The sequence below is a fragment of the Lithobates pipiens genome, unplaced genomic scaffold (genome assembly GCF_037356315.1).
Source record: "Lithobates pipiens isolate NorthernLeopardFrog02 unplaced genomic scaffold, aLitPip1_a1.2 Scaffold_27, whole genome shotgun sequence".
NCBI lineage: Eukaryota > Metazoa > Chordata > Amphibia > Anura > Ranidae > Lithobates > Lithobates pipiens.
The window spans coordinates 37,050,286-37,076,188 of record NW_027507788.1 but is presented as its reverse complement, the minus strand read 5'-3'; the positions used below and the strand labels follow the sequence as shown (position 1 = coordinate 37,076,188).

The 25,903-nt window shown below is 42.1% G+C and overlaps 2 protein-coding genes across 10 annotated transcripts in view; both read right to left on the bottom strand.

Moving 5' to 3' along the window:
- The window catches only part of LOC143933779 (cell adhesion molecule CEACAM1-like), a 538,186-nt gene that overhangs the window by 89,763 nt on the left and 422,520 nt on the right, over positions 1-25,903 (bottom strand). The gene's annotated exons all lie outside the window — the stretch shown is intronic.
- The window catches only part of LOC143933776 (matrix-remodeling-associated protein 5-like), a 337,821-nt gene that overhangs the window by 295,566 nt on the left and 16,352 nt on the right, over positions 1-25,903 (bottom strand). For all 9 annotated transcript variants that reach the window (XM_077456794.1, XM_077456787.1, XM_077456788.1 and 6 more), the window contains exon 2: positions 15,475-15,780. In XM_077456794.1, coding sequence (XP_077312920.1) covers positions 15,475-15,780 — 306 coding nt within the window. The remainder of the gene's footprint in view (positions 1-15,474; positions 15,781-25,903) is intronic.

Below are 25,903 nucleotides of genomic sequence, written 5' to 3'. Positions count from 1 at the left end.
GGCAAGAGCTGCACCGTTTAAAAAAAAAAAAAAAAGTGATCGTTTTTTATTTTTTAAAGCTGCCTCCTGGGGTTTAGATTTTAAATTGATTTTGTCCTTTTTTTTCCCCCTTCAGATTTCACTCCCACTATAGATCATTCTATGCTATTATACTGCGCTACCAGCAAAGGTGGACCATGTCTGCAGTGTGGAAATATTTTAAAGTTTCTGATAAAGACCCCAAATTTGCAATCTGTAGTCTTTGCTCAGCAGAAATTTCAAGAGGGCGTACAGTGCCAAGGCATTTTTCAACAACAGGTTTGATACACCACCTGATAACACATCATGCAGTTCAACATTCAGATTACAAGAAAACAGTGCCACTTCCAAAAAGTGACTCAGGCTCAACACCATCTGTGGCCACAGTCTTTGAAAAGGTTAAAAAATTTGCAAGTCCCAAATCTCGTGCCATAACAGATAAAAATTATGGAATTTATTGCATTAAACGACCAGCCATTCTCTGTTGTGGAGGACATTGGATATCGTAGGCTCATGCAACATATTGAGCCGCGTTACTCACTACCAAGCAGACGCTACTTTGCAGATACCTGTCTACCTGAATTGTACACGTTCATGAGCTCATGACTACCGACATCATAGCAATCAGTTTTACTACTGACATTTGGAGTTCAGACGTCAGTCCAACGAGCATGCTTAGCCTGACAGCGCAGTGGATAGATGACAAATTTCAATTGCAAAACATCCTACTTAACGCACGTGAGTTTGTTGGATCACATACTGCAGCAGCAATAGCTGACACTTTAAAATCCATGCTTGACACTTGTCACATCGAGAAGTCTAAAGTGCATTTGATTGTCCGAGATAATGCATGAAACATAGCAAAGGCAATGGAGGACAGTGGACTTAAAAGCATACCGTGCATGGCACACATGCTGCAATTGGCTGTGAATGAAGGATTCAGCGCACCATATCTGATATTATATCAAAAGGAAGAAAAATTGTGGGTCACTTTAAGCATTCTCCGCTTGCTTATTCCACATTACAGGCTTTGCAGATACAGTTTGGAATGCCACCGAAATGACTGCAGCAAGATGTAGCCACTCGTTGGAACAGCACCTACTATATGCTGCAAAGTCTTTTTGAACAAAAGCATGTTTTAGCTGCATACATTGCAGACAGATTACGAGCTGCCGGCAACACTGAGCGCACATCAGTGGATGTTAGTTGAAAATAGTTTGTCTCTTCTATCTCCATTTGAACAGTTAACAAACGAAATAAGCTCAACTAATGCTTCCATTTCTGAAGTTATTCCCTTGATTGCCACACTGAAGCGTCTGCTAGGAAAAGAGATAGAAACAGACCATGGCGTAAATGGCGTAAATATGGCTAAAACCACTCTACTGGAGGCCATTACCAACCAGTTTCAAGACACAGAGTCTGACCCTCTGTACTGCATTGCAACAGTTCTAGATCCTCGATTTAAAGAGCATTATTTTAATGTTGAGAAAAAGCAGCGTGCACGGGAAATGATACAGGCACAAATGGAGGTGGTGAAAGCATCTGGCGAAGGAGTTTTGAGGTGTAGCACAGAGGAAAGTGAGAAGAAACAGTTGCATGTAAGTGAAGAGGAACACGCTCTCTCCATATCTGATACGTTTGAAGAAATTTTACATGAAGGCACCCAGGTCCATAGCAGTGCCACAACAAGTGCAGCTACCCAACAGCTGGACATTTATTTAGCTGAACAGCCTATCGCTAGAAGTGACAATCCCCTTGCGTACTGGCGCATCAACAAACAATGTTTTCCTTTGCTTGTACAGATTGCACGCAGATATTTATCTGCCCCAAGCACCAGTACAGAGAGTGAGAGACTATTCAGTCTAGCATCACATATTCTTGATGAGAAGAGAAACTGTCTCTCCTGTGAGAAAGCTGAACGACTTTTGTTCTTAAAGCGAAATCTGCCACTTTTACTGAAATAGATTTATAAATCCATAGCTTAGACCAGGGATATGCAATTAGCGGACCTCCAGCTGTTAACTCCAAGTCCCATGAGGCATAGCAAGTTTCTGACAGCCACAAGCATTACACCCAGAGGCTGAAGCATGATGGGACTTGTAGTTTTGCAACAGCTGGAGGTCCGCTAATTACATATCCCTGGCATAGATCAATTCATTTACCATGTTGATGAACATAGTAAATTAATTGGCATTGGACTGTACTATTGGACAATTGGAACATACAACATAGTATGACTGACTACCAGTATGTTCCAATTGTCTAATTGTGCCATACTGCCATTAGTTGATTGTTCATTGTAGTTCTTCTATAGTTTTTTTGCACTTCTTCAATTTAAGAGAGAACTCCAGCTTTTAATCTAGTACTGTACATACATAGTTTGTTGCTGTTGGGCCAAACTATGTCTCTCCATAAGCTGTCAGCCCGTTGCATGTGCAAATGCAAAACTGTATGTTCTGTATCTGTGGCTGTCTACATAGTCCAGTACTATACACTAAACCACACTGTGTTCCAGATATGGGCGGAAACTTCCAGAAACACAGACTAGTCTACATTGCTTGCTGTGATTGCCTGAGCACCGCTGTTGTAGACCAAACTGTAGACTGTGTTTCGGGATGTCTCCACTCATACCCGGGGGCCGAAACACAGGTCGGTCTACTCTATGACTATGTATGTAACTCGCTGCTACATACATACACTTTTATCGCACATGCAGCCGCTGACACCTTAGGGAGAGAACTTAGGGGGGAAAAATAAAATTACTAGTTCTCAAGTTGAAAATAAAATAATTAAACATTTTTTATTGCATTTAGCATATGTTAAACTTATATTTTACAGATACTGGGAAACAGAATAACGGCCGTCTGCCATATTATGTTGTTCTTCTTTATACATAGTTTGTTGTTGGGATAAACAATGTCAGTCATTGATTGTCTCTCCCTAAGCTTTCAGCCTGCTGCATGTGCAAAACTGTTCTGTATCGGCGACTGTCTACATACTCCAATACTATACACTATACCGCGCTGTGTGCCAGATATGGGCGGAGACTTCCATAAACACAGACTAGTCTATATTGCTTGCTGTGATTGGCTGAGCGAGCACCGCTGCTGTAGACCAGACTGTAGACTAGTCTGTGTTCCGGGATGTGTCCGCTCATACCCGGGGGCCGGAACACAGTGTGGTGTACTGTATGACTATGTAACCCACAGCAACATACATACACATTTATCGCCACTGACACCTTAGGGAGAGCGAACTGAATTACTAGCTCTGATTTAAGTTGAAAATTAATAAAGTCTTCTCAGACAGTCTTAGTCATTTTATTTTTATACTATTTATTTATTATTTTTTTATGCATTTTTTTTTTTTATTAACCACTTTCAGACCGGACCATTTTGCTGGCTTAAGACCAGACCACTTTTTGGGATTTGGCACTGCATCGCTTTAACTGACAATTGCGCGATCATGCAACGTGACTACCAAACAAAATTGACGTCCTTTTTTCCCCACAAATAGAGCTTTCTTTTGGTGGTATTTGATCACCCCTGTGGTTTATATTTTTTGCACAATAAACAAAAATAGAGTGACAATTTTGAAAAAACGCATTATTTTTTACTTTTTGCTATAATAAATATCCCCCAAAAATATATAAAAAAAACATTTTTTTTCCTCAGTTTAGGCTGATACGTATTCTTCTACATATTTTTGGTAAAAAAATCGCAATAAGCAATTATTGATTGGTTTGCGCAAAATTTATAGCGTTTACAAAATAGGGGATAGTTTTATGGCATTTTTATTAATATTTTTTTTATTAGTAATGGCTGCGATCAGCGATTTTTTTGTGACTGCGACATTATGGCAGACACATCGGACATTTTTGACACATTTTTGGGACCATTGTCATTTATACAGCAATCAGTGCTATACAAATGCATTGATTCCTGTGTTAATGACACTGGCAGTGAAGAGGTTAACCAGGGGGTGGCAGCATAGGGGTTAAGTGTTCCTAGGGGCGTGTTACTAACTGTGGGGGGCTGGGCTTTGTGTTAGTGAACACTGATCTCTGCTCCAATCACATGGAGCAGAGATCAGTGTCACTTGTTGCTAGGCAGAACGGGGAGATGCTGTTTACAATGGCATCTCCTCGTTCAGCCTTCCCGTGAGACGATCGTGGGTATCCCCGTAGCGAACGAGTCCGGGGTCCTGACCGGCGTGCACACGATGGCAGGGCAGCATATAGAAATGGACGTACCTGTACGCCAATATGCCTGCCCGTGCCATTCTGCCAACATACATCAGCGTGCGCTGGTCAGGAACTGGTTAATTTTTTATCTTTATTTTGTTGTTATGGTTCAATGTGCACTGACTGCAGTCTGCAAGGAAGGATATGCTGTAGTAACTTTAATTTATAATTTTGTATTTTATTTTGATTTTATGATTTTATCTTCTATGCCCACTGTCCAATTTATTTGGGTTGCTTTATTAAAGTACTTATTTACAATACTGGACTATTCTTTTATTCATAAAATGAATGATTCAGTTAAATCTGAATACTATAATCAATAATAATATAACACAATTTTATATAAATAATTTTTTTGTTTAATATATAAAAAAAAATGCATTTTTGGTATCGGTTTCGGCTTTCGGCCCAGTGTATTTTTCATTTTCGGTATTGGTTTCGGCACCAAAAAACCCATTTGGTGCGCCCCTATTAACAACATCTTGCTGCCATTTGCAGCCCTCTAGCCCTTTCCATTACTTTTTTAGAGACATTTTAGTCCTCAAAAGTTCGAGTCCCCATTTACTTCTGTGGGGTTCGGGGTCAAGTTCTGGTCAAGTTCGGGTCTCGAACTCCACCTTTTTTGCGAAGTTCGGCCAAACCCATTGAACCCAAACATCCAGGTGCCCACTCAACCCTACAGAAACTCATAGGGATCCTAGGACTCCTGGGATCAGTGTCAATGCTGGGAGAGGGGGGTATGTGATCAGTGGCAATGCTGGGAGAGGGGGGTGTGTGATCAGTGGCAATGCTGTTGATCATGTTAATGGGATCAGTGACAATGGTGGGAGATGGATTTAGTTAGGAGGCGGTACAGTCTGAATCATGTAGAGCAAAGCTGGAAATCTTTGGCAAGTATTTAGTGGGGAATTCTACACTGACCGCCAATGTAATGGAGAATTTACAATGACCACCAATGTGAGCGATTTACACTGACCACCAAATGCGAGGGGGAATTTGCACTGACCACCATGTAATGAGGAAATTTATGCCACCCATCAATATGAAGAGGGATGTCTACACTTGCACCAATGTAATTAGAGCATTTACACCAACCACCAGTGTAAGGGGGAATATACAATGACCTCCATATTTGGGGAAATTTACACTGACAACCATTGTAGAGGAGATTTGTACTGACCACTGACCATGAATGTTGAAGGGAATTTAAACCTACCACCAAATGTAATGCCGTGTACACACAGTCGGACATTCCAACAGATAAAGGGGCTGATTTACTAGGATGAATGCGCTGTGCTGGTTCATACCTCAATTTGTGCGCCAGATAATTTATCAAGTGAGCGTATGAACTGGCGCACGCATAAGCGCAACACATAATATGCCAGTGCAATTGATAATAGCGCACGTCGTATCATTAACAGTCCATTCACACAGGGGCAACACGACTTCCAGTGCGACTTTAGGAGGCACGGTTGACACGGTTTGAGTGTGAATCACAGCGCGACTTGGGGCGACTTACAACACGACTTTAAGTTGACCCCAGGACAGGCGACTTTAATAAAAAAAAATGGCATGGGTTCCCGTCCAAGAGCATACCAGGCCCTTTAGTTCTGGTATGGATATGGAACCCCTCGCCTGGCCTCCCCCCGTGTGAAATGGTAAGGGGGTACAAAAGTAGTACCCCTACCATTTCACCAAAAAATTACAAAAGTGTTAAAAATGACAAGAAACTGTTTTTGACAATTACTTTATTAAAGTCTTCTTTCATCTTCTTTCTTCTGGTCATCTTCCTTCTTCCTTTCTTCATCCTTCGGTTTCTTCCTCCATCTTCTTCTTCCTCTGATCCTCTTCTTCTTACTCCGGTGTTCTCGTCCAACATCTTCCTCCACGGCGTTTCTTCTTCGTTCTAAGGCCACTCCGCGCAATGGGAGGCTCCCGCTGTGTGACGGCTCCCTTCTTCTGACAGTTCTTATATAACGGAGGGTGGGCCATCCGGTGACCCCGCCCCCTCTGACGCACGGTTCCATTATTTAAGACCTGTCAGAAGAAGAGAAGCGTCACACAGCGGGAGCCTCCCATTGCGCAGAGCGGCCCAAGAACGAAGAAGAGATGCCGTGGAGGAAGATGCCGGACGAGAACACCGGAGCAAGAAGAAGATGCAGGAAGTAGAAGATGGAGGAAGAAACCGAAGGATGAAGAAAGGAAGAAGACCAGAAGAAAGAAGATGAAAGAAGACTTTAATAAAGGAATTGTCAAAAACTGTCTCTTGTAATTTTTAACACTTTTGACACTTTTTTGGTGAAATGGTAGGGGTACTTTTATACCCCCTTACCATTTCACACGGGGGGCGGCCTGGATCTGGGGGTCCCCTTGTTAAAGGGGGCTTCCAGATTCCAATAAGCCCCCTGCCCGCAGACCCTCACAATCACCGGTCAGAGTTGTGGGGATGAGACCCTTGTCCTCATCAACATGTAGACAAGGTGCTTTGGGAGGACCCCAAAGCATCCTCCCAATGTTGAGGGCATGTGGTCTGGTACAGTTCAGGAGGGGGGGCGCTCTCTCGTCCCCCCTCTTTTCCTACGGCCTGCCAGGTTGCGTGCTTGGATAAGGGTCTGGTATGGATTTTGCTGTGGCACCATGTTATTTTGAAAAAGGGTTCCAATTCCAATTTCCTTACGTTTGCAGAACAGGCTTAACGACCACAGTTGTAGGTAGGACTTTCAAGCATTCCCCCTTCCCCCCTCCCTCCCTCCTCCCAGCGGGCAGCATTTAGCAGAAGTGAAGGTGGATATGACTCCAGGGGGGCATGATATAGATATGAATTCTGCCTCTATTTACATATCAATGCCGCTGGTCCACGGCTATTTACATATTAATGCTGGTTATTTACATGTAAACACAGGGTGTGCAGGTGAGTCATCTGTAAAGGACAATAGGGCAGAGCTGGGCAGCAATAGTAACAGAACTTCACACTGAGATATTGGGACACAGAATTTAAACTGGAATATTTGGCAAGTATGAGGCAGCTGCTTCGGGCCCCACAACAATGATGGGGCCCAGGGCAGCTGCCCCTTTTGCCCTGCCTTAAGGATGGCCCTGACTAGTTCTCTTATTCCTTTAATAGACTATTATTGATATATACATGAAAAAAAATCAGACAGTTGCATTCAAAATTGCTTATTAGTAATAAATAAAATTTGTTTTTCAACCTACAGCCCAGTGTAAGATTTATTCCATTGCTGGTCCCGTTGTTTATAAAGCCGGAGGCTGTACAGGTGAAGGTTCCATTGTCATTAGCAGTGACAGGGCTGATTCTGAGGACACTGTTGTTCTCGGTAAAGTAGTATCGGGAGTCATGGGGCAGTGGCATCCCCTGTAGGCTCCATGAGTAATTGACAATTGTACCCTGAGCTGAACAGGTCAGAGACACCGAATCTAATCCCGGCCAGACAAATCCTGACATATTGCTGATTAATTTCACATCAGAGACGGGACCTGCCAAATTAAAAACACAATTGTTAGACTCTGCAAAAGCAAATTACTTAAAAAAATTATGATACTTTCACACAGTGTTATGTGGGGTGGTTATAGCACTAAAAAAAAAATCTAGGCACAAAAAAATGGGCTACATAACCAGCCCATGCCTTTCTAAAGGTTTCCCATACAATAAGATTATTTTTGCTTCTTTGAGATGTAATGTGACTGAATGCAGAGAGTCACGATGATGATGGAAATGTGATGATGAAAGATGATGAAAAGGTGTGTAACAATATACCATGAACATCCACCTTTTACCATGTCCACCAATTACGGCCATACCATGGTACACTTTGAGTGGTACTTTATCCCACATAAATCTGTCAATGAAAATACCACTTGGGTATAGTTGCTCCAGGCCAGATTTCAATTCCTCCCCTAGATATATACTGCATATACTGTGTATACAGTATATATACAGAACATATACAGTATCTCACAAAAATGAGAACACCCCTAACATTTTGGTAAATATTTTATTATATCTTTTCATGTGACTATATTGTAGCAAAGCGTCATTTCTTCAGTGTCAAGTAGTGTGTGTACAGCTTGTATAACAGTGTACATTTTCTGTCCCCTCAAAATAACTCAACACACAGCCATTAATGTCTAAACTGCTGGCAACAAAAGTGAGTACACCCCTAAGTGAAAATGTCCAAATTGGGCCCAATTAGCCATGTGACTTGTTAGTGTTACAAGGTCTCAGGTGTGAATGGGGAGCAGGTGTGTTAAATTTGGTATTATTGCACTCACTCTCTCATACTGGTCACTGGAAGTTCAACATGGCACCTCATGGCAAATAACTCTCTGAGGATCTGAAAAAATGAATTGTTTCTCTACATAAAGATGGCCTACGCTATAAGAAGTTTGTCAGGACCCTGAAACTGAGCTGCAGCCAAGACCATACAGCAGTTTAACATAACAGGTTCCACTCAGGCCTTGCCATGGTCGACCAAAGAAGTTGAGTGCACGTGCTCAGCGTCATATCCAGAGGTTGTCTTTGGGAAATAGATATATTAGTGCTGCCAGCATTGCTGCAGAGATTGAAGGGTGACCCCTGCCTTGCTAAAGAAACTGAGGGTAAAGGTAATGGACTGGCCAAGCATGTCTCCAGACCTAAACCCTATTGAGCATCTGTGGGGCATCCTCAAATGGAAGGTGGAGGAGCTCAAGGTAACATCCACCAGCTCCGTGATGTTGTCATGGAGGAGTGGAAGAGGACTCCAGGGGCAAATAGTGAAGTGTTGGTGAACTCCATGCCCAAGAGGGAAAATAATGGTGGCCACACAAAATATTGACACTTTTGGCCCAATTTGGATATTTTCACTTAGGGATGTACTCACTTTTGTTGCCAACGGTTTAGACATTAATGGCTGTGTGTTGAGTTATTTTGAGGGGACAGCAAATTTACACTGTTATACAAGCTGTACACTCTCACTACTTTACATTGTAGCAAAGTGTAATTCCTTCAGTGTTGTCACATGAAAATATATAATAAAATGTTTACAAAAATGTGAGGGGTGTATTCACTTTTGTGAGATACTGTAGGCTGTACCAGTCGTCCCTTATGAGTTAGAATAGGGGAATGTTATACGGCAACAAACAACTATACACAAGAGTAATATGACTGGTTTTAGATTTTATGGAGTGGAAAAAATTACAAGACTTGTAAGGGGAGGTGATCTCCATAAAATAATGTGAGAAAGAGAGGCATGATGGATAAATAAATTACTTTCACAGATTTCGGATGGATTAAACCAAAGATGATACATCAGTCTCTTTTTAAGATGAAATTCGATGATTTTGTCCCTTCCATGCCTCTGTTTTCCCATGTAGGGTCCATCCTTGTTTTGGATATAACTTGTCTAATTTTGTGTAATTTTGTATAGATTAATAATATGAGATTACTATATTAGCACCTAAGGGCTGATTGGTTTATTCTGCTCCTATGTGGGTTATTACAGATTGGCTGGAAAATTTTTAAATGTATTGCTTTTTCAATTGCTCCCACTGAGGGTAGAAACGTTTGAACCGGGATGATTTTATGTTGTATTCCTTCAAGAAATAAAGTATTGCATGAGCTGCAACAAGTGCTGGTCATTATCATTCATTTATATCACCAGCAATGCCTCCACTGTTCCCGGACTCCATAATCATTTTTTTGCTAATAACCTACAATTCAATACAGTTCAACTTCCCTTGTCCCCAGTTCCACTGATGGACTCCTCCTGTTTCTTTCTGGGTCCTTGCTACCACCATCACAACCTACAGATCACCTTAGTGGAGGTGATGGGGAAGAGCCAATGGTTATGCCGACCTCAGTACTGCTGACACAATCCCCACCACTTCCCCTGTCCCAGAATACCCAGCTTTATCTTTAGCAGGTTGTTAGCTGGACGCAGTTATTTTATTGATAATTATGGAAAGATCATTTGTTAGTCTAAAGATGATTATTGGTTGTCATAACTTTCCACTCTTCTTTTGCACATATTTCCTTCATCGTATCTTTCGCAATCCTATCCCACACATACCGACCGCTGTTATACCCTCTACACTCTTTTTCTGCTCATACTGCCTGCTGTCATACCCTGTGCACTCCTCTCCTGAACATACTGCTTGATGTCATTCCATTCATATTATTCTACAGCATAAATTTCCCCCTAATGCCGCGTACACACGATTGGAATTCTGGCCTGAAAAAGAGCGATGAGAGCTTTTCATCGGAAAATGCGACTGTGTGTATGCTCCATCGGAATTAAGCTGTCCGAATTATTGCCAGCCAAAAATGTATAGCATGTTCTCAATTTTCCAGACGGAAAAACTTTCTATCGGTAATTTCGATCGTGTGTATGCAATTCCGACATGCCAAAAATCACGCATGCTCAGATTCAACTATGAGACAGAAGCTATTGGCTACCTGCTATTATATTTCCTTTTTCTAGTCACGTCATACATGTTGTACATCACTGCGTTATAAATGATTGGAATTTGATGTGACCGTGTGTAGGCAAGACAGCTTGAGCCTAATTCCGTTGGAATTCCATCGGGAAAACCATCAGAGCTTTTTCCGACGAGAATTCTGATCGTGTGTACGTGGCGTAAGACACTTCTTTATCATTGCTTGATATATACCCAAACCTTCCCCTTCTGGAACAAGTGCAGGGCGGTGTAGTTTCTACTCCATCCAGTATGTGGTGTCTGGCCACTGTGTGGATGGAGTGGAGAATTGGAAGAATGATGCTCCTCTGCAGCCTCCATAGGCATCACAATAAGAACAGTTGTCCAATTGGACCATCTTGATAGGGACGGTGCTAATAAATAACAGTGCCATGCTGGGTTTGGTGCGCATTGTGTGAGTGGATAGAGAAGGGACAGGAAGGAATCTGCCCTTTAGGGACAGAGATTTAGCACCAAGAAAAGGTTCCAGTATGTGGAGGGCAAGTATAGGGATACAGCGGTTCACCACTCAAGCACGTCATCATAACTGCAACCACCTTCATCCTAAAGGAAATGGGAGATAACTGGCGCAAAACACAGAATAAACATGAATATAAACATACACAATGAAAGCCCTATGGATATTCCAATTATGTCTGTGGGCACATGAAATTAAATAAAATCAATTAGCAAGCTGAAAAAGAGTTCACAAGTTAAAAGCTACTGGTGGCAGCCGTCCTCATAAATGCCAGCTCTGTGAAATCAAGTGAAAAGGACAAAACAGGAAGAGCCACCTGAGTGCAGTATTAAGATGAACAATTTAACACTTATAGGAAGAGGATAAAAAACAAGCTTGTCTGGTGCATAGGGGAACCCCTCCAATCCATCTCCAGTTTAGTGTAGCTGCACTTAAGAAACTGGAATGATACTCTTGCTCTGTTAACAGATATCACCCAGGACAGGGGTTTAGGAGGGATCACTTTAACTTGGCAAATGTCAAGCTATTCACCCTCTGAGAAGACTGTGTGCAGATTGTTGCCTCATGCAGTGTATATTCTGGAATGTCCACTATTGTATATGTCCGTGGATGAAAAAAATATCCCTTTAAAGGGAGTGAATCCCTGGTTGTCAGTAGTGTTTAATTAAACATTTTAGTGGACTAAAATGACTAAAGCATTTTAGTTGACTAAATGAACACTATTTTAGTCTACTACAATATGGCTAAAACTAAAACAATTGAGATGACTAAAATACGACTAAAACTAAAAGCCATTTTAGTCCTTAGCCCACGTACACACGGTCGGAGATTTTCCCAACCAAATCCGTCGGATTTTACCTGTCGGATTTAGTCCGACGGATTGTGTCCGAAACTGTTGCATACACACGGTCGGGCCAAGTTGGCGAAAAACCCGATCTTTCAGAACATGATGACATAATTTTGTTTCGATGGGACTACATTCAGGCTAGTAGCCAATAGCTTTGATGTAGGAATTTGATCTGAGCATGCGTGGCACTTGGTCCGATGAAAATGCTCTACACATGATTGGATTAGGTCTGTCCGGCCCAGTTGGTCGGGAAATATTTCCAACATGTTGGAAAATTGGGTCGGACGGAGATTCGGATGGAATCAGTCCGATGCATACCACACACAGTGGGATTATCTGACAACACGGTCCAATAAGACTCATTCCGACAGATTCTCCGACCGTGTGTTCAAGGGCTAAGACTAAAATGAGACTAAAACTAAAATGCCCTTTTAGTCAAAGGACTATGAATAAGACTAAATTGCAATTACTAAAGATTTTAGTTGACTAAAACGTAGGATATTTTAGTCAACTAAAATGTATTGGAGATTTAGTAGACTAAATACGACTAAAACTAAAACAATTGCAGAAGACTAAAATGGGACTAAAACTAAAATGCCATTTTAGTCCTAAGACTAAAATTAAACACTGGTTGTCAGTCACCAGGATCTAGGAGCTAGGGTCCCCATTGGAAAATTTCTCCTCTATTCCTGTTCTGGAGACAACCCAAAATTAGTGTTTTTTTTTAATTTTCTTGCCAACCAGCCACCGTCATACTGCAGCGAGTCAACACGATCCCACAAACCATTGTAGCTATACGTCGGTGCCTTTAAGCGGGTTAGCAGGCACGTGAGCCTGCTGCACAGCGGGGGTGCCGATGCTTGTGACCGGCGGTCACGATGACCGCCGGCCACAAGCGATCGCGGGCATGAGAGGCAGAACTCGTTCCTCACAGAACATCCCAGTTCTGTGAGGAGAGGAGAGAGAGATTGTAAGTTCCTATGAGCTGGGAACCACGATCTCTCATCTCCTATAGTCAGTCCCATCCCCCACAGTAAGAATACACACATAGGGAACACAGTTAACCCCTTGATCGCCCCCTAGTGTTAACTTCCCTGCCTGTGACATTTACACAGTGATCATTTTTATAGCACTGATCGCTATATCAATGCTAATGGTCTCAAAAATGTGTCAAAAGTGTCTGATGTGTTTGCCATAATGTTGCAGTCCCGATAAAAATCGCAGATCGCCGCCATTACTAGTAAAAAAAAAATTATAATAAAAATGCCATAAATCTATCCCCTATTTTGTAGATGCTATAACTTTTGCGCAAACCAATCAATATAGGCTTTTTGCGATTTTTTTTTATTACCAAAAATATGTAGAATACATATCGACTTAAACTGAGGAAAAAAATTGCTTTTTAAAAATATTTAAATGAATTGGACCTATTTATTACAGCAAAAAGTACAAAATATTGTTTTGTTTTTTTCAAAATTGTCGCTCTTTTTTTGTTTATAGTGCAACAATTTATAACCACAGAGATGATCAAATACCACCAAAAGAAAGCTCTATTTGTGGAAAAAAAAGGACGTCAAATTTTGTTTGGGGTACAGCGTCAATTGTCAGTTAAAGCGATGCGCTGCTGTATTGCAAAAACATGGCCTGGTCATTGAGCAACCACTTCTTCCAGGGATGAAGTGGTTAAAGAGGGTGAATGTCTCTAACAGCAGCACAGTCCTTAAAAAAAACCTTACAGGAGGTTCTAATTAACCTCCACTCACTCTAAAACTAAAAAAAAAAGTTTTGCTTTTAGCTATAATTTAAATTGCTTATAAACCCTTTAAAACCATTTTTTGCTACAGGTAAGCCTATAATAAGGTTTACTTGTAGCTACCCCGGATATCTCCTAAGCCTGCACGGTTTAGGAGATAGCCCCTGTATCAGCATGTGCTGATGTCATTGGCACATGCGCACTGAAGCAATGGCACGTCTGTGCCATTGCTTCAGCTAGTATACCATTGCTGGCGGCTCCTGCACGCATGCACGGGTAGTGACGTCATCGTGGTTCCAGCCAATCACAATGGCAGAGCCCGTGATACCCGGAAGTATCTCTAAGCCCTTGTACACATGGTCGGACATTCCGACAACAAAATCCACCGGATTTTGTCCAACTGATTTTGTCCGAAACTGGTGTTGCATACATACAGTCGGACAAAGTTGTCGGAAAATCCGATCGTTCGTAACGTGATGATGTTATTTCGTTACGACGGGACTACGTTCAGGCTAGTAGCCAATAGCTTTGGTCTAGGAATTTGATCTGAGCATGTGTGGCACTTTGTCCGATCAGAATTCTCTACAAACGATCAGACAAAGTCCGATCGGATCATGTTGTCGGAAAATTTTCTAGCCCAGCTCTAAGCCCTTGTACACACGGTCGGACATTCCAATGGACAATGTCCGATAGGACTGTGTTGTTGGATAATCCGATAGTGTGTGGGCTCCATCAGACTGTTTCCGTCGGAGTATCCGACGGACCAAGTTTTCCAGCTGGGCTATAAAATTTTCCGACAACATGATCCGATCGGACTTTGTCCGATTGTGTGTAGAGAATTCCCATCAGACAAAGTGCCACACATGCTCAGATCAAATTCATAGACCAAAGCTATTGGCTACTAGCCTGAACGTAGTCCCGTCCTAACGAAATAACGTCATCACGTTAAGTACGATCGGATTTTCTGGCAAATTTGTCCGACTGTATGTATGCAACAGTTTCGGACAAAATTCGTCAGACAAAATCCGACGGATTTGCTTGTCGGAATGTCTGACGGTGTGTACAAGGGCTAAAACTTTGTCGGTCGGATATTCCGACGGAAACAGTACGATGGAGCCTACACGTGGTCGGATTATCCGACAACGCAGTCCGATCTGACATTTTCTGTCGGAATGTCTGACCGTGTGTACAAGGGCTAAGAGCGATGTTGCTGGGTGAAGCGGTGTACGAGGACGGCTGCAGGGGCTTCGATCTAAGGTAAGTAATTCATAATGATCTAGTATGCTATGCATACTAGCTCATTATGCCTTTGTCTTGAGTGTTTTTCTTTTTTTGTGGGTTTACAACCAGTTTAGGATTAAGCAAAAACTGTGAAACTGCTGATATGTTTATTGTATTACAGTTGATGTTCTGTGATTTAATGCCCCTGTTTAATTACATCTTAATCTAATTTATTGACCAAATATGAAATATTTATTATATTTATTTAAAAACTCAAAGGATAATAATAGCAGCAAATTATCAAATATTCTTCACTAGCTGTGCACCAGTTCAGTAATATACTTAAAAAACAAAAACTCTGGAATAATACAGAATCTGTCAACCTTTCCACTAAACATGAGTTATAGCAATGATAACTTAGATAGGAAGTTATTACTTACTGTAGACTCTGAGCCCATACAAAGACCTCTTTATAAGTGTACTGTTTGGATATTGCGCAGTCATGGTATAATTCCCCTCTTCTGCAGAAGTCAGACGGTCCAGTCTCAGAGTTCCATTCGCATACAGGGCACATCTTCCTGCATACTGACCAACACACACAGGAGTCCCACCAGGAAAACGATGTGCAATTATATCATCTTTAAAAATCCATTGTATTGCTGGATTGTCTTCAATTGGTATAGATTCATAAAAATAAACAGATCCTCCATGGATTCCATTTTCAATCTGGTAAGCAAATAGAGCACCTGCAGGAAAATATTAAAATGTCCAGTAAATGTAATGTACAATGTGCCTTAAAGTGATTGTAAATGATCACCTTGTAAAAATAACCCATTCAGTTTAAAAAAAGAAATGAAAGGCAAAACATTTGTGTAGAAATATAAATAAATGATATAAATACCTTTTCTCCCTTTTTTTAGAAGTGATCACATTCCCTCTGTTCTCAGTTGCATAAGAGCTGGGGAGAGCAACAGTACTCTGGTCTTCCAAGTGAATGGCTGTGCAAGGGGGAGGGGGAGTTGTCAGGACAAGTCTGATCATTGCAGGCGAGCAGGCTGAGAACCCAGCACAGCTAGAGAACTGACTATGGTGTGCTCTCCTGTTTAGTGTGGTCATTTTTTTTTATAGGAAAGCAGAGGGACTGGCAAGAACACCAGGAATTTCCCACAAAGGAAGCAATACAAAGAGAACAGGATACTTTTCAATACAAGCACATGATACAGGAGACAGGAATATGAAATGCTGGGTTTACATACTCTTAAAATAAATACAATTCTTATTAATAACATTGCAGAAAGATTTGTGCAATTTTTAAGAGCATAAAAGTACTTCAGAATGTAAAATGACATAAGAGTTCAGATCAGGGATTCTCCACCTCTTGAAGAGCACAGACCAATTAACCCTGCTTGTATGGATCATATACTAGCACATTATGAGAGAAATACCTTAAAATAAACCCTGAGCAGGGTTGCTGCTGCTTTTAAAATTCAAGATCTAAGTAGTCAGACGGAGTTCTAAGTCCTGTACTTCACTATGTAAACTGACTTTACTGTTATAAATACGTGTAAAATGCAAAACTCCGGTGAGTGTAACAACATGTCAGTTTTACCCCTTCTAAGCCCTTGTACACATGGTCGGAGATTCCGTCGGAATGTGTCCTATCAGGCCCCCTTTGTCAGATATTCCGACTGTGTGTGGTCTGCATTGGACTGTTTCCGTCGGATTATCCATCGGACCAAATTTTCCAACTTGCTGGAAATATTTTCCAACAAACTGGTCCGATAGGACATACTCCGATCATGTGTAGAGAATTCCGATCGGATAAAGTGCCACGCATGCTCAGATCACATTCCTACATCAAAGCTATTGGCTACTAGCCTGAATGTAGTCCCATTGTAATGAAATAACGTAATCACGTTCTGAAAGATCGGATTTTCCGACAACTTTGTCCGACCGTGTGTATGCAATAGTTTCGGACAAGATCCGACGGATTTGGTTGTCAGAATGTCCGACCGTGTGTACGGGGGCTTAGTGTACCCTTACTGTGGACGAATATGTTGAGAGGACCCGAGAGCCGCCGAGATACACAGGACTCTGTATCTTGATGGTGCCATTTTTAAACTTCAAGACTGCAAGGACAAGGCTACACTGACAAGGCTGCAGATGGACACTGATACAACTGCATTGATGGGCCTATAAAAGTTTTTTCCTTAAACTTCCCTCCTAAAAGTTTTTTCCTTCAAATCCCCTCCTAAACTTGGGCTGCGTGTTATAGGCAGACACGTGTTATATGCCAATAAATACGGCAATGTATAGAAGGTAGGGCCCAAAAGTTACTCAAGCCCAGGGGCCCCCATCACCCTAAGTCCTGCCCTGCCTACAGGTACATTTTATTATAAGCTTACCTACAGATAAAAATGTCTGAAACTTTACTACCAGGTTAACCACTTCTGCCCCGGAAGGATTTACCCCCTTCCTGACCAGAGCACTTTTTGCGATACGGCACTGCGTCACTTTAACTGGCAATTGCGCAGTTGTGCGACATTGCACCCAAACAAAATTCACGTCTTTTTTTCCCACAAATAGAGCTTTCTTTTGGTGGTATTTGATCACCTGTGTGTTTTTTATTTTTTGCGCTATAAACAAAAAAAGAGCGACAATTTTGGAAAAAAAAAAGCTATTTTTTTTAGTTTTTGCTATACTAAATCTCCTCCAAAAACATATAAAGAAATTAATTTCTTTCTCAGTTTAGGCCAATATGTATTCTTCTACATATTTTTGGTAAAAAAAAATCGCAATAAGCGTTTATGTCATTTTTATTATTAATTTTTTTTTCATTAGTAATAGCGGTGATCTGCGATTTTTTTTGCGACTGCAACATTATAACAGACACATCAGACACTTTTGACACTAGTTTGGGACCATTGTCATTTATACAGTGATCAGTGCTATAAAAATGCCCTGATTATTGTGTAAATGACACTGGCAGGGAAGGGGTTAAACACTAGGGGCGATCAAGGGGTTAACTGTGTCCTAGGTAGTGAGTCTAACTGTGGGGGGGATGGGCTACCTAGGACATGACAGTGATCACTGCTCCCAATGACAGAGAGCAGTGGATCTCTATCATGTTGTTAGGCCGAACAGGGAAATGCCTTGTTTACATAGGCATCTCCCCGTTCTGCCGCTCCATGACACGATCGCGGGGTTACGGCGAACATTGAGTCCACAGGACCCATGGGCACAGTCACTGAGTAAGCGGCGGGCACGCCCACAATGCCATGATTTAAAGGGCTCGTATGCGTACGCCCATTTGCCCAGCCGTGCCATTGTGCCGACGTATATCATCATGTGCTGATCGCAATGTGGTTAAGTGTTAACCAGTCATGGGCCACAATGAAATTAAGTAAATCCGAATTTTTCTTTGAACAGCATAATGAGCCAATCCCCATCGATTTTTTAACCACAATCGCAAAACGAAAGCGTGGATCACACTAGTGTAAACACTGACTTTTTGTACTTTTTTCAAGGAAAAGCAAAATCAGGCTAACTTCTGAATAGAAACCAATCAGCTTCCAGGTTTTATTTCCAAGGTTTAATCAAACAAGCTGAAGATAGAAGCTGATTGGCTACCATGCACAGCTGCATCAGATTCTGAGTGCTCCAGTTTTAGTAAATCTCCCCCTATGTCTATTTCAGCAGTTGCAGGAGGAACTCGCCTGGAAATTTGGCCCCCCTCCTCCTTCCCCCACTTCAGGCCCATTCAGAAAGCATGGTAAGGAACCAGCTGTGAAGCCGCAAGGCTTTACTGCTGTTTTCACTTAGTCGAGATGGCGAGGGCAGCACCTGGTAGCCGATTTAATATTATGGCACTTACCTACATTTTTCAAAGTCAGTAGCTACAGTATTTGTAGCTGCTTACTTGATTTTTTTTTCTGAAGGCGCCTGGACCTCCGCTTTAACCACTTGCCAACCGCCTCACAATGATATACGTTAGCAGAATGCCCCCTCCCCCCATGCCCGACGCTGTCGGCATCGATGCAGGAGCGATCCGTGCTGAGGGGGAGGCCACTGATTCATGGCCACCCCCTCACGATCGATCACGGTGAATGAAAAGCTTCCTCTGCTGCTGTAATGTAAACAGCGTCAGAGGAAGTGATGTCATCTCTCCTTGTGGAGCATTTTCGTTCCGGCTCCAATGGAGAGGAGACATTCAAAGTGAATTGCAGCAACACAACACTTACAGTAGAACACGCAGGCACACATTTCACCCCCCAGTCACCCCCCAATAACCCCCGATCACCCCCCTGCATTCCCCTGTCACAGTGACACCAATAGCAGTTAGTTTTCTTTACTGATTACTGCATTGGTGCATTATGACTGTTATAAGTGGTAGGGCAGTTAGGGTTAGCCCCCTTTAGGTCTAGAGTACCCCCCTAACCTCCTAATAAAGGTTTAACCCAGTGATCACCCCCGTCACCAGTGTCACTAAGCAATCATTTTTCTGATCGCTGTATTAGTGTCACAGGTGACGCTAGTTAGGCAGGTAAGTATTTAGGTTCACCGTCAGCTTTTTCTAGCGTCAGGTACCCCAATATACTACCTAATAAAGGTTTTAACCCCCTGATTGCCTCCTATTTAACCCTTTCACCAGTGATCACCATATAACTGTTACGGGTGAGAGCTGGTTACTTAGTTTGTTTTTTATAGTTTCAGGGCACCCGCCGTTTATTACCTAATAAAGGTTTAACCCCCTGATCGCCCGGCGGGTGATATAAGTTAGGTTTTAGGGTCTGCGTTGCCCCAGGCAATGTCAGGTTAGTGCCAGTACCGCTAACACTCATGCATGCAGCATACACCTCCCTTAGTGGTATAGTATCTGAACGGAGTGATATCTGATCTGATCAGATCTATAATAGCATCACCAGCAGTTTAGGGTTCCCAAAAACTCAGTGCTAGCAGAATCAGTACAGATACCTGCTAGCACCTGCGTTTTGCCCCTCCACCCAGCCCAGCCCACCCAAGTGCTGTATCGAGCAGCGCCTAGAGGCGATTCAGTTCGCATTGTGCGCTATATAAGTATTTCATTCATTCATTCATTCGAGCGATCACTATCACTTACAAAACACTAAACACATAACTGCAGCATTCGCAGAGTCGGGCCTGATCCCTGATCGCTAACAGTTTTTTTGGTAGCGTTTTGATACAGTCGCTGACAGCCTAGGAGCTTTTTTTTTATGTGTACCACTAGTGTACCACTAAATTTAGAGCCCAAAATGGCAAATCGAAGATACACTAGTGAAGAGGCCTACACGTTTCTGAGCATGACAGATATTGAAGAGGAAGTCACTCATCTGTCAGATTCAGGCTCAGAATACGATCCTGTAGAAGATAGCGGCTCCATAACAGATAGCTATAATGATGGAGTTGTGGTCCCTGCCAAGGCCAGGCGTACTAGACCCTGATCTTCTTCTTCTGTCGTTGAGGTGCAAGAACTGCAGGTTCCTCATATGGAGCAGAGCAGTACTAGCACTGCTATTCCTTCTGGTGAACTGGCAAGCACCAGCGACCTTGTACACCCTGGTCGTACATCCAGCACTGCAGTATCACTTGGTGACGTGGGGAGTCCCATAAGTGCAGTTCAAGCTGGTGAGGTGGCAAGCACAAGTAGTGTCTTGCTGCCTCCAAGAAGACAAACAGAGGCCCGTTGTGCCGATAGTGCCCTTACAATGATGGAGTTGTGGTCCCTGCCAAGGCCAGGCGTACTAGACCCTGATCTTCTTCTTCTGTCGTTGAGGTGCAAGAACTGCAGGTTCCTCGTATGGAGCAGAGCAGTACTAGCACTGCTATTCCTTCTGGTGAACTGGCAAGCACCAGCGACCTTGTACACCCTGGTCGTACATCCAGCACTGCAGTATCACTTGGTGACGTGGGGAGTCCCATAAGTGCAGTTCAAGCTGGTGAGGTGGCAAGCACAAGTAGTGTCTTGCTGCCTCCAAGAAGACGAACAGAGGCCCGTTGTGCCGATAGTGCCCTTACTGCTGCATTCGCCAGTCCTAATTGGGAACCCACCACTTCTGCGGCACTCATACTTCCTCCATTCACTAGCCAACCCAGGACTCAGGTGGAAACAGTTGATTTTACGTCACTTGATTTTTATTCGCTGTTTTTCACAGAAGATCTCTATAGATCTATTGTGGACCAAAGCAATTTGTATGCTGGTCCACACATCGCCACTATTCCCCAGTCCTCCCTTGCTAGAGATTGGAAACCAACTACGGTTTCCGAATTCAAGATCTTTCTGGGCCTTTTCCTCAACATGGGCATCACTAAAAAGAGTGAGTTGCGGTCATATTGGTCCACTGACCCAATTCACCATGTGCACGTGTTCTCTGCTTCCATGACCAGAGCACAATACAAGCAGATCTTGCGGTTCATGCATTTCAATGACAATGAACTCTGTCGTCCTCGTATAGACCGTGGATACGATCAGCTCTACAAAATTCGGCCCCTCATAAACCACTTCAACCAAAGTTTTTCAGACTCGTTTACTCCCCCTTAAGTTGTCTGCATTGAGTCCCTGATTCAGTTTTCTGGCCGCTTGTCATTCAAACAGTATCTTCCCAGCAAGCGTGCCAGATACGGGGTCAAGATGTATAAGCTCTGTGACAGGGCCGCAGGCTATACATGTAGTTTTATGGTTTATGATATAAAGATAATCCCGTAGAGCAGACAAACTGCCCTGACTACATAGGTAGCTCTGGCAAGATTGTGTGGGACTTGGTGTCACCCTTATTCGGAAAGGGGTACCACTTGTACATGGACAATTATTACATGAGCACGCCACTGTTTAGTCATTTGTTTGATCAGCAGATTAGAGTATGTGGCACCGTGTGAAGTAATCGTCTGGGCTTTCCCCGGTGGCTTGTAGATTCCAGTCTTAGGCTGGGGGAGAGAGCCTGCTTCAAGTGTAATAACTTGGTTGCTGTGAAGTGGAGGAATAATAAGAATGTTTTCGTTCTTACCTCTCTTCATGCAGACACTACAGTCCAAATTACTACGGCGACTGGTGTTATGGAGAAACCTCTCTGTGTCCACGAATATAACCTTAATATGGGAGGGGTGGACCTCAACGACCAGTTGTTGGTGCCGTATCTAGTTGCCTGTAAAGCCAGACGCTGGTACAAAAAAATGTCTGTTTATTTATTTCAATTGGCTTTGCTGAACGCTCATGTGCTATACAGATCTTCAGGATGGACTGGATCCTTCCTTAAATTCCAGGAAGAGTTCGTCAGAGTCCTTCTGTATCCAGACGGTGCTCCACCTCACCTTCCCCAACCAAATGCAGTAAGCTGCATGAGAGGCATTTTCCTTATGTCCTCCCGAGTACCCATACCCAACGAACCCCCCAAAGAAGATGTTGTGTGTGCAGCAAGCGTGGATATAGGCATGACACCCATTATTATTGTCCCCACTGTCTTGACAATCCTGGTCTTTGCACTGGTGAATGTTTTGAACGCTATCATACACTAGTTGAGTATTAGCGTAGGGTACAGCATTGCACAGACTAGGCACACTTTCACAGGGTCTCCCAAGATGCCATCGCATTTTGAGAGACCTCGAACCTGGTACTGGTTACAGTTACCAGAAAATTCTAAAAAAAAAAAAAAAAACACACAAAAAAATATAGTTGTTGTTTTATTGTTCTCTCTTTCTCTCTTCTCTCTCTATTGTTCTGCTTTTTTTTTAGTGTATTCTATTCTGCAATGGTTTATTGTTATTATGTTTTATCATGTTTGCTTTTCAGCTTTTTTTATACTTTACTGTTTACTGTGTTTTATTGTTAACCATCATTTGCTTACATAAAGCTCTAATCCGGGGGAAATTAATTTCCATAGGAGCCGGGGAAAAAAAAGAAAGTAAAATGAAACTCAATAAACTAAAAAAGAACTCTACGCATTAGAACAAAAGCATAAGAACCAATTAGATAAAAATATATATATAAAGAGATTACCCATAAATGCACACAATTAAATGACATGATGGAATTAGAAGCAAGAAAAATATATAAAAGCGTAGCCAAAGAAAGATATATGTGGGGAAATAAAACAGGGAAACATCTGGCCAGACTAGTATGGGGAAAAAAAGCCTCAAATTACATAGAAAAGATCAAAAATGCGCACGGGGAAATGAAATTTAGAACATCGGAGATAGCAAACGCTTTTAAAACATATTACAGTGCCCTATATTCAATCAGGAATACTGAGACAGATAAACAGAAGGGAATCAGAAAAACTAAAATTCAAGAATATTTGAGTGAGACAGATTTACCTAAAATAACCCCAGAGATGTCTAAGAGCCTAGAAGACCCGATCACCCTAGACGAAATTGAGAAAGCCAGGACCAGATGGTTTTACCATCAGGTACTATAAGAAATTTAAGCAACAGCTGGTCCCAGAGTTATGTAAATTCTGGAATAAATTGGCAGATGAGGAGGTTCTGAGGAAAGAATCACTCTTGGCAAATATCACAGTTATTCCAAAACCCGGTAAAGATAGCGCTATCTGTTCCAACTACCGCCCAATAGCGCTATTGAACACTGATACCAAATTATATGCAAAAGTACTAGCGACAAGAATAAAAAATCTATTGCCAGAATTGATCAATGGCGATCAAGTAGGATTAGTACCAGGTAGGGAAGGTCGAGATAATAGTCTGCGGACTCTGTTACTTAGGGGGAAAGATAAAGAAACCAATCCCCCAATGATTTTAATTTCGATCGACGCCGAAAAGGCTTTCGATCGGGTGGATTGGTACTTCATAATGGAAACTTTACAGAACGCAGGCCTCGGCCCAAAAATGCTGAAATGGATAAATAACCTATACACTCACCCGTCAGCTAGAGTGGGGGTGAACGGGAGTATGTCATCCGCATTTGATATGTCAAATGGTACAAGGCAGGGGTGTCCCCTCTTGCCCTTACTATATGTGATTGCTTTGGAGCCACTATTAGCAAAGATTCGAAATAATACTGATATAGGAGGGGTTAGAATGGTGGTAGAAGAACATAAAGTGGCGGCATATGTGGATGATATACTCCTATACATGACCAATCCACTATTGTCGTTACCCAGTTTAATAAAAGAAATCAGAGATTATTGCGCTCTCTCTAATTTTAAAATAAATCCAATTAAAACAGTTATTCTGAACATAGGATTAGATAACTGGGAAGAGAAAAGGATACAACAAGAATTCCCCTTTACATGGGAAAAAAAAGAAATAACATATTTAGGGATTAAAATCACAAAGACACTCCATGGGTTATACCAAGCTAACTATATTCCACTTGTAAATGAAATCAAAACATTGTTAGGGAATATAAATAAAGGATTAATTACATGGATGGGAAGAATTAACGTGTTGAAGATGGTGGTTTTACCAAAAATTACATATAAAATTCGAATGCTTCCAATAAATATCCCAAATAGTTTCTTTAAAATAATAAAAACTCTATTCTTAAAATTTATATGGCAAAATAAAAAACCTAGGATAAAATATAATATACTAACTAGAAAAAAAAATAGGGGGGGAATGGCACCACCAGACACATATAGATATTATCTTGCAATTATTTTAGCGAGATTGGTGGAATGGACAAATCCAAGCACTAAAAAGAAATGGGTAAAAATGGAGGAGACACTTAATGGTTCACAATTACAAAAAAATATATGGATTCCACCAAAATTTAGAATAATTAGTAGTAGGGTACACAAAATTACTTTAACTGCACTTAAAAAATGGGATATAATACATCGGAAAAATAAATGTGTATATAATTCACCACTAATCCCCTTAGAGGGCACGATTTTTTTCACTCCAGGAAATGGCACACAATTAGGGAAACAAATTAAGGGTTTACAAATAGGCTAAAGTGCTGGAGAGTGAAAGAGAGGAAATGGGGGGCGTGACCGGATGCGGGAGGAAGCTGTGCACGTGTGAGTGAGTCGGCGTCTCGCTCTCCCCTCCATGCCTCCAGGTTGAGTGGCGTCTTCCCTCGCCATCCCCGCTCGCATGCAGATGGATAACAGCCCGAACGAACCCCACGCCGAATAGACACCTTCGCTTTCCTCCGTTGCTATCCCACCGTACGGCGAAGACTACGACGCAGTGGCAGTAGGTGGAACACCGAACGGGTCGGCTCTCTCCCGGGCATAGAAATGAACGGCTTTGACGACCGGACCTGACGATCGGTTCGAGACTGGAATGTAGACTGGAGAAGCATTGAGGGAGAGGAGCAGGTTCTCTTAAATATCCCTATATCCAGTGAAATAGGACATATCAAGCAGGCAGACAACCCCAGGAGAGAGGGGAGAGAAACAGCAGTGAAAAAGGGTGGTGAGTGCATATTATCCAGTGAGCTTTTTTTTCGAACTGATCTATGAACTGTGATAAAGATTCTATATGACTTGAAAGGACGCTTAATAGATCTTTAAACCTCCACCCCAGATATTGACCTGTTTGGTGTTCCCTCTGCCCCAGCTTTAATGTTTATGCAGTCTGTTATGCAGATAACATAAGGAACTGTTTCATTTGGAGGAGTTATCAATTTATCTTTAAGAGTCTGCCAATCTTGCTAAATACCAAGTGGAAAGGCTTTAAGCGGACTTATGTTGTCTTATTGAGATATTATCCTTCCCCAAGGGTTGACTAACTCTGGGGCGATATACCACGGCATGAAAGTTACCATTTCTTTTGCAATCCTGTTTGGTATATCTGCTTGTTGTCTGAGTTTATACACCTGCCTGAGTCTATATAGATAAAAGCACCAATTGACTTGAGAGAAGACAAAGGTGAAGGGAGGACTACTGACTT